We start from the raw sequence: 15,490 nt of genomic DNA, 5'->3' as shown, positions 1-15,490 counted from the left end.
AACTAATTGGAATTATGAGAAAGGGTTTACATATTTCATTTGTTTTGTAATAAGGTCTGGAATATCATTGTCAACACATGTGTAGGTAGGAATCGCTGGATTGGTCATGGCAGACCACAATTATGGGCAGCATGCTCCCCCAATTTAACACCCTTAGATTTTTATGCTTGGGGTTTCATTAGGTCTAAGGTGTACACTGGTAGGATAATTAGCAATGTTGCTGAACTTAGAAATCTTATTACTGGTGCAGTTCAAAAGATAACACCACAAATGCTGGAAAGTTTATCAGGAAGCATGCTATTGCTTTGAGCTATGTAGAACCATTGATAATTGCAATTTGGAGCACTAATTATTTGTAACATTTACTTTGAATAAAGCTTTTTCTCAAATTAAAACCTGTTTTTCAAAATTCCAATTACTTCTTGTAATAAATAGTGACTTTTGATACACCCTGTATATAAAATACACTTTTCAATTTCAATCATCTTTCTTTTTATTTTTAAAGAATGATCTAATATTAAAAATTTTAATATTAATTTTAAACGTCATAAATTTTAATTATTTTAACTTTTCATAGAAATATTTGATTTAATTTGAAAAAATAATGCATGAAACATTATTAGTATATTTGTCAGTACATTGGCAATTGTGTTGTAAATTCTATTGACTGGAAGCCCATAACACAATGCATACTGTAATCCACCTTATCTTAAATAAAGTAATAAAGTAATTTTCAATTAAATAAATAAATAATATTTATATTTTTGTTGTTTATATGTTAATTATTTATTAATAAAACATACCTCGTTCTGTATGTTCTATAATTTGTCTTACAGCTTTTTTCAAACTGTTTGCTCTTGACATTAATGCTTCTCTTTGAATAAATGTAATCTTTAAATAAAAAGCAGAGGTTTTTTAAGTTTTATGATTATGCCTTATAATAATTTCTTATGAATAATACAAAAAATGCAGCAAATTTAAATTTTTTTGGCTTAACACTAAATAGAGATATCAAACAAAAGAAATATTATTAATTAAGATTATTTAATTTAATAGTTAATGGCTAGTTAACAAATAAGTTAACAGAGGTCAATAATTTTTACAATAATCTCAGATATAATTAGTTCATATAGTATATATTGATCTAATTATTGTAAAATTATTGATCTCTGTTAACTTTCTCAAAAAAAAAATTATTTCAAAGCTCAAAAATATTTATACTCTAAAATTTATGAAAAATAAAAAATAATACATTTACAAATATTTATAAAGATTTTTTTTTAAATATGTATTATTAAAAAATAAATTAGTTAATTTATATTAATATGTTGATATTTACAATATTAAATCAAATCTCTAAATAAATAAAGAAATTAAATTATCAAAATAAATTCATCAAAATTTGAAAGATGTTCTGATTAAAACAAATCCAAGAACATACCATGCATTGAAAGAATATAAATACCATACAAATAAATTTTTCTTAACTTTCATAAAATATACAAAGACTGATTAGAAAGTAAATTTACACTACCCATAAAATCAAAAGCATGATTTCAATAGCATAAACTAATAACACAATAATAAATTTATCAGTGATATGTTCTGTTTTAATGTGGTTCTCTTGATAATTGAAGTCTTGTCCTAATGTGTCATAAGTTTGTCCATCGCGTCATCCCTGACTTTGTATAATTATCCATTTTATATTATTTTTTCATGTTTTAATTATTGTTATTTGTATTTGTCACACTTCAGGAAATCACTGTTAAAAAAAAATTTACATTTTCTTGTGTGTAAAAATGATTGGCAGCACTGGTAGTGGTATGCGGGCAATATATATGTGAAACAAAGAACAAACGACCATCTTTTGTCTGTGTGACTTGAGCGGAAACGAAGCAAGTACTGTGAGTGTTGGACAGGACTCTTCCTTACATGAAAGACCGTGTTCCTTGTTGTTATTATTTTGTGGGAAATAATACCTTGTATGTAAATATTTGTAAATATTTACATACAAGGTATCTGTAAATATTTTTGTATAAATGTATATAAACTTTTATGTCCCTAAACATTGATATACTGTCTCCTTCATCACATGGTGACCACACACACACACTGAATAGCCCTACAAGATATTTCAAAGTGCATTTGGTTTTCCATACCCTGCTAAATGTACAGAATATATATTCATGTAATGTCAGTTATGTTACAGTTGCAAATTTGATATCTTCATTGAAATGAAACAATATCCTAACAAATGTTCCTTCAAAGTAGGAAATAGATTAAATCACTAATACCAAATCTAAACTATATGATAAGAAATTTAACATTTCCCACTAGAACATTTGAAACAAGTTTTGCGTCTGCCATATTGTATACAGTCAAATGATATTACAAAAGAAAAAATTCTGGAAAGACCAGAACACTTTCTACATCCATAAAAATCATATAATTTCCAAGCAATTGCAAAATACATTTTGAACTGTTACCCAATTGACTCAAATTATATGAACATTAACATAGAACACTATCATAAATATTAGGGATGAATCAAATAGGGAAAATAACTGATTATCAAATAATTATTTGGATGTTATTGTTGACAAATATTGAATATTCTTGCTTTTCCTGGCTACTGAATACTGGACACTTGGCCAAATATCAACAGATTTACTATACTTGAAACTGGATGGAAGGCTTAGAGCACTGTTTTCCAAGCTTTTTGAAACCACCCCTTTTTAGTGTGTATAGTAAAAATGTAATAATGACTCTAAAAGTTTAGAGTCATTAGCATTTCCTATAAAACTAGTCAAAAATGATAAACTGAAAATTAAATTTTAATAAAAGATTTATAAACAAAAAAAATAATTGTCCAAAATTATCTCAAGTACATGATTAATTAATATGAAAATAATTAATGATGGGCCTGATGCAATGAGGTTAATTTTTCCACAAACGGCTCAATATTAGTAAGCACTGTTCAACTTCTTAAATCACTGTTCAACTATTTGTACTCAGGGTAAGATGACAAACTCTTGTTATATTAAATAGCATGTTGCTAGATTCTTTCAAATATTACAAGATGCTGCTTCATGCAGTGTTTCCAGATTTATATCCATGAGGAAAAAATTAGAACTTTTGAAATTAAACTTTTTTTTTTTTTACATGGAAAAACTTTTTTCTGCAGAAGCTTCTTAACTGAGTTATACTATTTATATAGTATAACTCAGTTAAGAATAGTTACTATATAAATATAAAATAAATAAATAATTCAATTTATATATAGTAGTCAAAAAGTTGCTTACCAAATGAGGGTAATCACAAATAAACACTCATCAAACCCAATAATATTAATCCATTACATCATTAACTGCCGTAAATAATCAGGCTAGTTTAATCTAAATTTATTTTAAAATTATTATAATTATTAATTTTAATAAGAGATGGCGCCTAACGCCTACCTCGAGTGCCAAATTTATTTATAATGTTTAATCGTTTATAGCCCGATTATTTACGGCAGTTGATGATGTAATGAGGGTAATCACTATTCTTATTGTTTCAGGTGCAATAACACTGACACCTGAACAACAAGTGAAGCTTATTTTATTACACGGAGACAATCACAAAACAATACTGAATGTTGCACAAAAATTCCATCATTGCCACTCAAACTTTCCAGAACCTTTACATCAAGCTGTTGGCAATATCCTAGCAAACTTTAGGAAAAAATTCAGTGTCCTAGATGTGAAAAGCACTGGTCAGCCACAATCATAAATGAATGAAAATTCATGTGCAGCTGTTTTGGCTAAAGTGCAAAGTCCTACAAGTTCCATACATTATATTGCTAGAGGGAGTAGCATGTTTAGAGTCAGTGCAACAAATATTGAAGGACAAACATTTCCAGCTGTATAAATTGCAGTACATGCACATGATGGATGATGAGCCCTGCAGAGACTTGTGTACTGCAAGTAGATCAGTAGATATGTACAGTACAGGTGGATCATGACTTCAATCAGAAAGTAATGTTCAGTGATGAGTCCATCTTCTTCTTAGATGGCCATGCTCATACACAAAATGCATAGTATTGGTCTTATGAAAACTGTCATTGGATGCTCCAGTACAATAATGCTGGTGCTCCAAGAGTTAGGGTATAGGCAAGTATTCTGGAGAACATTATTGTTGGTCAGTACTTCTTTGAAAGTACTAATCAACATGTATGGGAACATACTGGATACAACTGTGCTGGATTTCCTAGGTGATCTTTCTCTGAGTCAACAACAAGAACTTTGGTTCCAGCAGGATAGTGCAATAGTACATTTTGTCTTATTCACTCAGAAGAGACTTAATGCAATGTTTACAGGATATTGAATTGGTCATAGTTGCCTGTAATCATGGCCTCCACACTTGCCCAACCTAACCCATATGGATTTCTTCCTGTGGGGCTACATTAAGCAACATGTCTTCCACACTATCTGCCTCCCACAATGAGTTAAAGGATAGAATTAGTACTGTTCTTCATAACATTTCGCATGTAACTCTTGCAGTAGTGATGTGAAGTCTTTCATCACGTACAATACTGTATTCAAGTATGCAGACAACACTTTGAACATAAGTGTTGATGAGTATTACGGTAACACTACATAACTCAAAGTTAATTATTTTTACCCCAGTTATAAATGTTGCTAGCAGACCTCGTGTGACATTTAGTTTGCAAAACTGATGAAATAAAATTTTTAATAAATCGTCAGAGAAAAGGTTGTATTCTTGTTTGACACGCTCACAAAACAACTTTTGCTGCAATGTTTTACTGACCAAAAACATTTTTATAAAAACAGTTTTCTCTTTTAAAACAAATTTTGGTTTAAGTTTCAAACCCCAGTTTTGACCTCACATTTACAAAAATAAAAAGTCATTAGAATTGAATTAAAAGGTAAAGTGGAGAATAAAGACTCATTCTACAGCATTAAAAACAATAGTTATTCAGTTCAGAGACAAAAGTGAATTTTAAATTTGGAATATAAAGTGAAACAGAAAAAGAAATATGGAAATAAAGATTGTTATAAAATAAAGATTCTTTAGAATGATTATGTATAAAATAATAAAATATAACCTTTTTACTCTTATTTTCTGCTTTAACATTAGCAGTTTCTTTTTCTTCTTTGTTGCTATCTTTTATTTCTGTTTCTTTGAATTCTTCATTACTTTGTTGTGTTGATGCTAAAGATTCTTCATTTAGAGCTTGGAGCAAAGATCCTAACTTTTCATTCAGAATTATACACTAAAATTAAAAATAATTTATATGTAAAAATTTATGTCTTTAGTAATATAAATTATTAATCAAACGCTATTGGCATAACTTTCAAAGTCTACATTTTCAAAATGTAATAAATAAAATAAACAAAAACTGTACAAGTTTTGCATGTTTTATATAGAATTGGAATTGTTGGAAATTTATGTAGAGTGGAATTGGGGGAAAAAATTAATTAATTAACAATAGATATGATTGTTAGTCATGCATTATCATTACAAGAAATTTTTTCTATTGGTCAAGGAAGATTAATAAAAAAAATTTTTATTACTTTCAATCTTAATAATACATATATCCCCATATAACAAAATAGTTAGGTTCCAAAAACTGCCATGTTATTTGAATCCATGCTATATTAAACAAAGGACTAGAACGAAACATAAAGTTAGGTTCCAAAAGTTAGAAAAGTATACTATTCTTTTTCATAATTAAGAGAAAGATGTTTATTAAAATAATCAATAATTATTTAACAATCAAATGTATTGCACGTTAATATTAATTTTTTCTTCGCTATTAATCATCATTAAATGAGGATATTTTCTTTTTAGCAAAATATCATCATCATCTGAGCTTTCCTCTTTTCTCTACTTTTTTTTTTATAAAATCTGATATTTTCATTTGCTTGTGTTTGCCTGAGATCATTAAAAATTTTTAATTTTTATGTAGTAACTTTTAATTTAATCTATAAAAACAAAACACAGCGACAGTCTTTAGTCATTTATAGCACTATCACCAACAACAGAGACATCTGGTTTATAGGAAAGCTAGAACAAGAAGCTAGGATAGGGAAGAAGAAAAATTGTACAATCAGTTCTCTTTAAAGGAAACTGGGTGAAGGTATGAAACAACATTGAAAATTTCAATATTCCAAAATTCAAGAGCAAATACAAGACAATATGCATGCTTGATTGAATAAAAAAATATCAGATGATTGTTTGCACTTAAAAATTGTGACATTTTGTATAGAGATATCTCCAATTTTCAAACTGTGTTAGAATGAAACCGAATTGTAGAAATGCCATGTTGTATGAGAGATACCTGTAGTTAATACTGTAAAAATTGTAAAAACTTTTTGAATATAGAAAAATATATTTATATTAAACATAATCTACTAAAAAACTAAACTTGTTGAAGAACTTTTTAAAAGAAAAAAAACTATGTAATCAAATTCAAAATGTTTATCAAATAGTTTTTTCTATAACAAATTTGAAATAGAGTTTATTCTTCTTGCCTACTTTTTAGGGATGGAACAAATAGTGTTTTTGCCAAATACTAAATAATTAATAAGATGTAACTATTGCTGAATACTGAATATTATTGTCTTTCTGACTACTGAATACTGATGTTTGGCTGAATATCAACTGGTTTATAAGGAACTACCTGAAACAGAAGGCTTAGATTAAGCCATAGAATAAGGCAAAGGACAGTATCTTCTATTCAATAATAAAAATTATATATGGTTTTTATTTTTTAAAAACTATCACTAAGTAACAAAAGGTAAAAATCCAGCAATGAGTTGCATAACTTTCCTGGCTGTTATGAGATTTCATTGAAAAAATAACATTTATATTATTAGTAATAATAAATAAAGTTCTATGTGGCACCACCTGTTATGATATTTTGTTATAAAAAAACTTTTTATATTTTTAATAATTTTATAATGGCAAAAAGCTTAACTTTGAGAGTAAGGATGAGCTTTATAAAAAAAAAATTGTAAATGCTAATAACAAGCAAAATCTTTATTAAGTCTGACCCCTCTAGAAATATGACACATGATCCCCTTCTATCTCCTGATACCCTTGACCTTTAACCACCAAAATTTATCATCATCAATGCTCCTTATACACAAGCTACCAGGCCAAATTTCATATCATCATCCTAAGATACTAAACAAAATAGAAACCAACACATACACAACCCTCACAGAATTTTTTTTAATTTTTTTGACTTCTTTGGTCTCATAATGTGGAGATTTGCAAAAACCCAGAGGGTCAAATTTGACATAGTTCCAATACTTTCCCTTGTCATGTATAAATAACAGCCAGGAAAGTAAAAACTAAATCTTGCCATTGAGATTCATTGTTTTTTGGCAGCCCGACTAAGTAGTGTATTTAGTGTACTGTACATACAATATGTTCAACAAAGCTGGAGGTATTTATGATAACAACAAAATCACTTGCTTTTTATGAATACAGAAGCATTACTATTCCTTCACTACAATTTATCACTTTTGAATTGTAATTATTAAAATATACCACCACAGTACTTTGATCTAGTCCAGTACAAGGTTACTTCTCTGGAAAAACTAACATTTTTCAATTTTCAATTTTCTAAGATCTTCAAGTATTATTTAAAAAATGGAACAGTCTAAAGGACAAAATGTACTTCAAATATGAAACTACTAATCAGATGCATATAGTTGTTGACATAATTAAATCATAAACATTTATCAAATTGCACTTGCCAAGCATGAGAAATGTATTTCTCTTCTTTATAATTAATGCAGTATCCATGTTGGTCAGCTTTAAAGATCTCGAGGGCTTCTAATTCTCTAAGTTGTTTGGCAGAAATATCATCTGTTCCATTTTCGAATAATACCTGAAGAAGATCTTAGGATAAGATTGAAAATGTTAGTTTTTTCAGAGAAGTAACCTAGTGCTAGAATAGATGGTGTGTACTGTGGTGGTGTATTGTATTCCTCTCCAGTTTTTCTGTGGTAATTGCTTGTAATTATTAATAAATATTATTTGCTCAAGATCATTTATTAATTTGTTTCAGAAAGGAATAAATAATAATATTTTTAAATATCTGAGTTTTTAAATGTACTTGTCATTTTATTCTGTTTCATTTTTTCCCCTTTCTCTCTCTCTCTCAACTAAAATGAGATTATTCAGTCAAATAGCTTAGAGGAAGTATTCAGTCTGCATATCAAATACGTGTATTTAGTATTTGGCCAAGTTCTGAACAGTTACTTTGTGGTTGAATATAGCCAAACATTCGATCCAACATTACTAATTTTAAAATAGTCCTAAAGAATAATCATTACTTTTTCAAAAATTCTTAGCCCTAAATTTTAATCTCTAAATAATAATTTCATTAACCATATGTAAGTATAAAATTTGAATTTGTTGTGGAAAAAGAAAAATACTTACTAAAAATGTATTAGTTTTTAACCTATAAATTTCTTTCAGATAAAGTAATATACTTACAGATATTTATATGTTGTTTACTTTTGAAAATCCAATTAAGTATAAAATAGAATTTTTTCAATTTGTACAGAGATTAATCATAATATGATTAAACTCTGTACAAATTGAAAAAAGTTAGTTGATATGGTTAGATTAGATAATGATACTAGATGATAATTTACAGCTTAGACTTAATCTGAAAATAAATGATGAGTTAATTTTTAAACCTTCTTCGTTTCCATATAGTTAGCCACAAAAATGATTGACAGGTTTGAAAAGTTAGATATATTAAATTAATATTAGTATTAAGTATTACATCATACTTTAAAAAAGATAATAGAATAATTTGAAAGAAATAAAGTTTCCATTCTGTTCAATACTTTAAGAAGATAAATTATAAGTATTCTAGAAAAAATAGTGAAAAAAAGAGAAAGTTTGAAAAGAAATAATATATATCTCAAACATTAAAAAATCTTAAAAGATGATACTGAAGATTATATAACACTCTCATTTCAAAGAGACCTACATAAATTAAAGAAAAGTTTAAGTTAAAGCAAATGAAATACTGAATAAGCTTTATCTCATTAATCTATCTGATTTCAATTTCTTTTCCCTCCTTTTCCAAGCATATATGTTATTTTTATATTAAAGCTTGCAATAATGGGCATTATTCATTCGTTAACAAGTTCATTCTCTCAATTATTATACAAACATACATAACTATTATGTAAATTAATATGACATTATTTTTTGTTAGAAATGAATGCTGTCTTCATGTGATTAAATGTTGCTATCATTAACTTAAATTTTGTTTAAATTTCTTTTGAATTCTGAATCTGTGAAAATATTGTTAACTTCTGAACCTTCCTAAATTTATATTTATATTTAAATTTGATAGTTTTGAATGAAAGATTGTGCTTAATTTGATGCAGATAAATGATATATATATATAAAAATTCAGTGAACTTCAAAAAAATGACAATTGGAACATTACTAAGTTAACAAAAGAAGCTCTTAAAATTTACACTAAAAAAAAAGAACAGAGTATGTTTTGTTCCCAGTTTGATTGCTTCTCTTTTATGCCTAGCATGCAAAATCTTCAGATGGATAACAAAACACACTTATTAATGTCTATGTTCTTATCCACTTTATTTCTTTTTAGTTAAGGTATAGCACAGGCGTGGCCAACAGTTTTTGCCCTGGGCCAAATTGGAAAAAAAACTTTTTTCACGGACCGAATGGAATATTAAAATTTAAAAATGTTAAATACAAAAACGATTCATTTAAGTAAACAAAATTTTATTATGGAATGTGTTTATTAATAAATGTAAACAAACAACTTGACACCTAAACATTAATTCCAGCAATAAAATGAACAAATAAACTTTAATGCTCGAACATTTTCGGCCATCTTTTAGAGGCCTCATCAGGAATGTATGAAACACAAAAAACAGTTCTATCTTTTGAAAATTTCTAACCATCGAATATAACTGTGTTCCAATTTTTAAATATTTAAATGATGTTTGATACAAAAATCATTACATTTACAACATATAAATTAATTATTTTAAATAAAGCTATAAATAAATTAAATTCATTATTATTATATATTATATGGCATTGTAAAAGTTAGTCTGATGTTTTAACCCATAAACGATGTTCAGTAAGGTAATTATGTATTTATTTTTCTGCAATGTAAAGGGTTTCCTTTACATTGCAGAAAGATAAATACATAATTACGCAAAAAATTATCATTATGCTTTGTGGCATTGTAAATAATACTTCCACGATTGTGGAACCAAAATATAGTTGGAGTTAATGCAACCTTCATACCCTCTATATAAATCTCAAGAGCCTCCAACGAATGTAAGTCGTGTCAGTCAAAGGCCCTGTGTAAAAGAGTAGCTTCATCCCAACATGGAGAAACCCCAGGTTCAGTAGCATACTGGGCTAGTGCAGTAATATATTTCCCTTGGACACATCATATTTGCAGTCACAAATTCTAGTCTTAAGTGATCTGTACGTGGATCTGATGTATGTTATACATCTATTGAAACACTCATCTTGCAATGGAATGCGGTACACTCCGCATTCCATTACAGAATGAAAAAAATATTCCCACTTCCATTCATCATTAAATATAGAGCATTCAAGACCAATTTTTCGTTTTTTGAAGCCATCCCTAGAGTGAAGAAGTTTTCTAATATACAATATTATTTTAATTAAAATATAATTGCATACTTTATAAATCAATCGAACCAAACTGTATTTTGCAATCAATTGAAACAATATTTAATTTATAGAATGAACTTGAAGGGGTTGTTTTGCAAATAAAACAATTATTTCGTTTTACAAACAGCCTGGACGCATTTTCAGTCATCAATTGCCACAATCCACTTGATTCATGCCCACTTGACTACAAAAATAACAAATTGCTTGGTCTCGAGTGCACACTGGCAAACTGCGCCTAAAAGAGTGGGGTTTCACATCGCCGCCAAACATCAAACAGTTCATATCAAGTACAGATGTTGTGGGTTGTTTTTGAATAACAAAAATTTTTATGGTTTATAAAATTAGGCATTTATTAACATTAATTGAAATTTAAAATGATTGTGAATCTTGAAATAATTGTAATTCTTTAAAATAATTATATATCTTCAAATAATTAATAGTCTTTAAAATAATAATATAATTAAATCTTTAAAATAATTATTAACCACTATATCATTAAAAATTAAATATAGTATATATATAAATGTTTAAATATATTAGTATTATATTTCTAACAAAGCACACAAATGACTAAGTTAAATTGAATATCACCTGTATATTAGGGTTTCTCAAACGGTTGTTTTTTTAACCCGGGAAATCCCACAAATTTCTTAAAAATTCACTTTTATCTTATTTTGTGTTAAGCTTGAAGAAATTTTGCCAATAGAAAGCATAATTAACTCATGAACTGTCAGAATACATTTGCATTTATTAATTTTAAACCTACTTATTAGTTTTTTAAATTTTCGCTCATTAGCATGTCACAAATGGTCAATAATCAATACGTGGCTTATTTGTGGCAGGACTCTCAAAATTCTTTACTTGTCAGAACCTGTAATATCTGGAATAATTGTGCTTATGCTGATGTCTTAATTTTTAACCATGCCCAGTAGCTTCAATAACTGCATAATGCCAGATTGTGCAAATTGGTCAAGGATACAAACGAGTACAAAGTCTGCAAGTATGAAGTTTTTCTTCATAAATCTGATTATTAAAGACAAATGAACAGCCAAACTATTGGGCTATGATGTTTCTATTAAAGTAGTCGAGGTAGACAAATCAAGAATACTAGACAGCAAAAAAAGTACTACAATCTCGAAAACGAACTAGAAATCTTCCAGGTTACAGGTGAAAAACATATAACATCTGTCTTCTTTTAAATGCATTAATCATGATTCTAATCGCATCAATTGAATCGGAAAGGGCATTCTCGGTAGCAAGACTTTTCATTACTAAAATAAGAATTAGATTAAGTGATCGGAGTATCAACTATCTTTGGTTTTCAAAATCTTATAAAAATTTACAATAATATTTTGTATTATGTTTTATTTAAAAAATGAAAATTACCTTCTAACTTAGAAGTTTGATCTATGTTCATTTTATTATTTAAATTTTCAACTCAATTCAAAGCATTTTGTTGTTGTTGTCATTGTATGCAGTTTCCAGCAAATTTTAATAATTTTTTTCTATTTGTGAAAATTTCTACACATAGGAAACAGTTCAGTTTTATCCAGGAATCCCAGGACAAGCAAAAGACCAGGAAATGAGAAACCCTACTGTATATCTTCAATTACTGTCTAATATATATTATTTTATGATAAATATTAATATTTTAAATTTATCATTTTTTTTTATTCTGGCACTATCACACAGATGAGTACAAAAGTTGTAAATCTCTACAATGGAACTTTTTTTAAAAAATAAAGAATTATCACAAATCCATTCGACCAATTATTGGAAATTAAATAGCTAATATTGAAAGATTAATCGCAGGCCATATAAATTTATTATGCGAGCCGTATGTTGGCCATGCCTGGTGTAGCATATAAATAGATGGATAAAAACACAGATATATAAACATATGTTCTGTTATCCAGTTTGTTAATTTTTCCTTTAGATATAGCATGTAATTAGATGGATAACAAAACAGACATTAATAATTCTGTTTAACATAACTGGTAATTTCTTTAATTTATTTTGTACAACTCAAACTTGTTTTTCGTTTTTTTCCCCCTTTCAAATTACATTCCACAAAAATTCCAAACCCCGTTTTTTCATTAAATTGCCCTTCTTGTAAGTCCATTCTAGAACACAGAGGGTGAAACATCTTTGCTCCCAATACTAAAAACAGCATTGAGCACACACTATTCACCATCACATTGCATGGCACATGCAAAGGTCATGATCAATGTCACATTGCATGTGGCTAATAAAGTGGAAGAGTACCAATTTTATTTACTATATCATTAAATTATTTTCATTAAATCATTAAAATATTTTATTATATGATCTATAAGATATTGCAAATACATTACATCCTTTCATGATTAAGTATGTTTATTAAAATAAAATTCTTAATTTAATAATTTTAAGACAAATTATCTAATATTAAATCTTTACTTTATATGAAATACTATCTTTATCTTGTTCACCATCTCCTGTTGCATATGCTGCTCCTACCCTTGTAATAATTTCTTTAACTGTTTCACATAATATTCTGTGAAAAAAAAAATTCAGAAATATGATCCATTTAAAACACTGTTTTACATAATATATCTTTTCATTATATTCAATTTTCTAGACTATAATATTAGTATAAATAATTTCATATGTAATGTTTATATAATTGTAAAATTGACTATTTTTTAAAAATGTCAAAAACAATTTGTGATGTCAGTTTATACATCTTCACAATTCTGATTACAATAAATGAAATTTTTATAGTGCATTTTAACTTTTATGTTTTGGAACATGCTAATTATGATAACAATATATGTAATTACAATAAGCAAATTCTACTATAGTAATGTTGATTTAAGATGTCAGCTTAACTGTTTACCCTTTAATCTAAATCTGTTAGTTTAATCAATCTTCTTATAAACTCAGTCTGAAATTAACCTGGTCAATTAGGCATAAATTTGATGATATAATTCAGACTTTGGTTACATTTTATATATATAAATTTATTATTCTTGCAATGTAATTATCTGATTGAACAAGTCTTTTATTCATTTTGCCACAGTATCAATTGTAACAAATACAGGGTGCAACAGAAAGAACGTTCTGATTTGGAACGACACATGGGTTGCGGCCCACCGAGACTTTTTAAAAATTTTTAAGTATCAAGCTTTGACGTTTTTTAAGTTGGAAAGTTTGAACTTTTTTGAACTGTACAATTCCCGCCCTTTTTGTGTTTGTTCATTCCGTATTTCGTTCAACCAATTCAAATTGGTCGACGCTACGAAAGATGGTTGGATAACGGCGGCGGCTTTGAATCTACGAACGATGATTGGCCGGCGAACATCGTAGGAGAGCGGATGTCGTGGAAGACTGCTATGCGCTTATTGGTCCATCAGCAATTGCTACAATCCGTATAAAAGGAAAGGTTTTGGCGCGAAAATCAAGTTTTTGCTGGAACTTCAAGGCGGATGTTTGTGTGCTCTACCATAAGTTGTTTCGTCTACTATTGCCGCGACAAGTGACGGGAGGAGTGTTCCGAGTAACTGTATCCGAAGTATACGTCGCAAGGTGTCTTTTCGACGGATCTGTTCAGGAATAGTGACTTTTGGAACTTTGACTGTTTGTGTGAATCTACTTTGTAAATGTCGTAATTTTTGTGATTTGTAAATCTCGTAAACCTTGTAAGTTCATGTAACGTCAAATAGTTGTCATAAACGTTTTGTTTAATTTGAAAAGAGGTATTTCAAATTTGACTAACTTCAAGAACAATGAGTAAGAAAAGGTCATTTGAAGAGGAACATCGTAATTTTCAAAAAAAATGGAAATTGCAATATTTTTGTGTCCAAAACAAGAATAAAATATTATGCTTGATATGTAAAAACTCTATTTCAGTTCCCAAGGAATATAATCTTAAAAGGCACTATGACAGAAATCATAAAAGAAACTATGACCAATATGTTGCAAAACTTCGTGAAGACAAATTGTCGGAATTGAAATCACTCCTTCAAAAACAACAAAGTGTATTCACTAAATCTGTTGAAGACAATACAGCTGCTGTAAAAGTTAGTTATATATTATCACATTTAATCGCAAGCAGATCGAAACCATTTACCGAAGGGGAATTTATTAGTGAATGCTTAATTAAAGCGGTGGAAGTATTATGTCCAGCACAAAAAAAAATTTAAGTGTAAGTTTAAGTCGAAATACTGTAGCCAGCAGAGTTGATGAAATAGCCGATAATTTGAGAAATCAGCACAATTTAACAATATCAACATTTCAAGCCTACTCTATTGCAATTGATGAAAGTACAGATATTCGAAATATCGCTCAGCTGGCCGTTTTTATTCGCAGATGCGATGTTAATTTAAAAATAAGTGAAGAACTTTTGGAAATCATTCCTATGCATAATACAACCACTGGAGCTGATATTTTTGATGAACTTATGGAAGTTTTGAAGAAGTATAAGTTACCATTGGAAAAGTTGGTTTGTCTCGCAACTGAGGGTGCACCTACCATGACCGGTATTACTAAAGGAGTTGTTGCAAGATTAAAACAAACATGCAAACAGCATGGTAATAATAATTTTGAACATTTTCATTGTATTATTCACCAGCAAGTACTGCGCTCCAAAGTTTTAAATATCGGACATGTTTTAAAAATAGTCACCAAAATTGTAAATTATATTCGAGCACGTGGACTTAATAATCATAATTTGCTTCTTTTCTGGAAGATATTGAATGTGAATACACCAATCTACCATATTATA

General features: G+C 28.4%; 1 protein-coding gene across 2 annotated transcripts in view; it reads right to left on the bottom strand.

Annotated features, from left to right (window-relative positions):
- The window catches only part of LOC136989035 (diacylglycerol kinase delta), a 134,785-nt gene that overhangs the window by 49,238 nt on the left and 70,057 nt on the right, over positions 1 to 15,490 (bottom strand). For both annotated transcript variants that reach the window (XM_067287083.1, XM_067287082.1), the window contains exons 14-16: positions 13,165 to 13,261; positions 5,108 to 5,275; positions 804 to 891 (exon numbers count right to left, since the gene is read on the bottom strand). In XM_067287083.1, coding sequence (XP_067143184.1) covers positions 804 to 891; positions 5,108 to 5,275; positions 13,165 to 13,261 — 353 coding nt within the window. The remainder of the gene's footprint in view (positions 1 to 803; positions 892 to 5,107; positions 5,276 to 13,164; positions 13,262 to 15,490) is intronic.

This window comes from Centruroides vittatus, unplaced genomic scaffold (genome assembly GCF_030686945.1).
Source record: "Centruroides vittatus isolate TY-2023 unplaced genomic scaffold, ASM3068694v2 scaffold_435, whole genome shotgun sequence".
Taxonomy (NCBI): domain Eukaryota; kingdom Metazoa; phylum Arthropoda; class Arachnida; order Scorpiones; family Buthidae; genus Centruroides; species Centruroides vittatus.
Note: the sequence above shows the minus strand (reverse complement) of the source record. Positions and strands in the feature narration are given on the sequence as shown.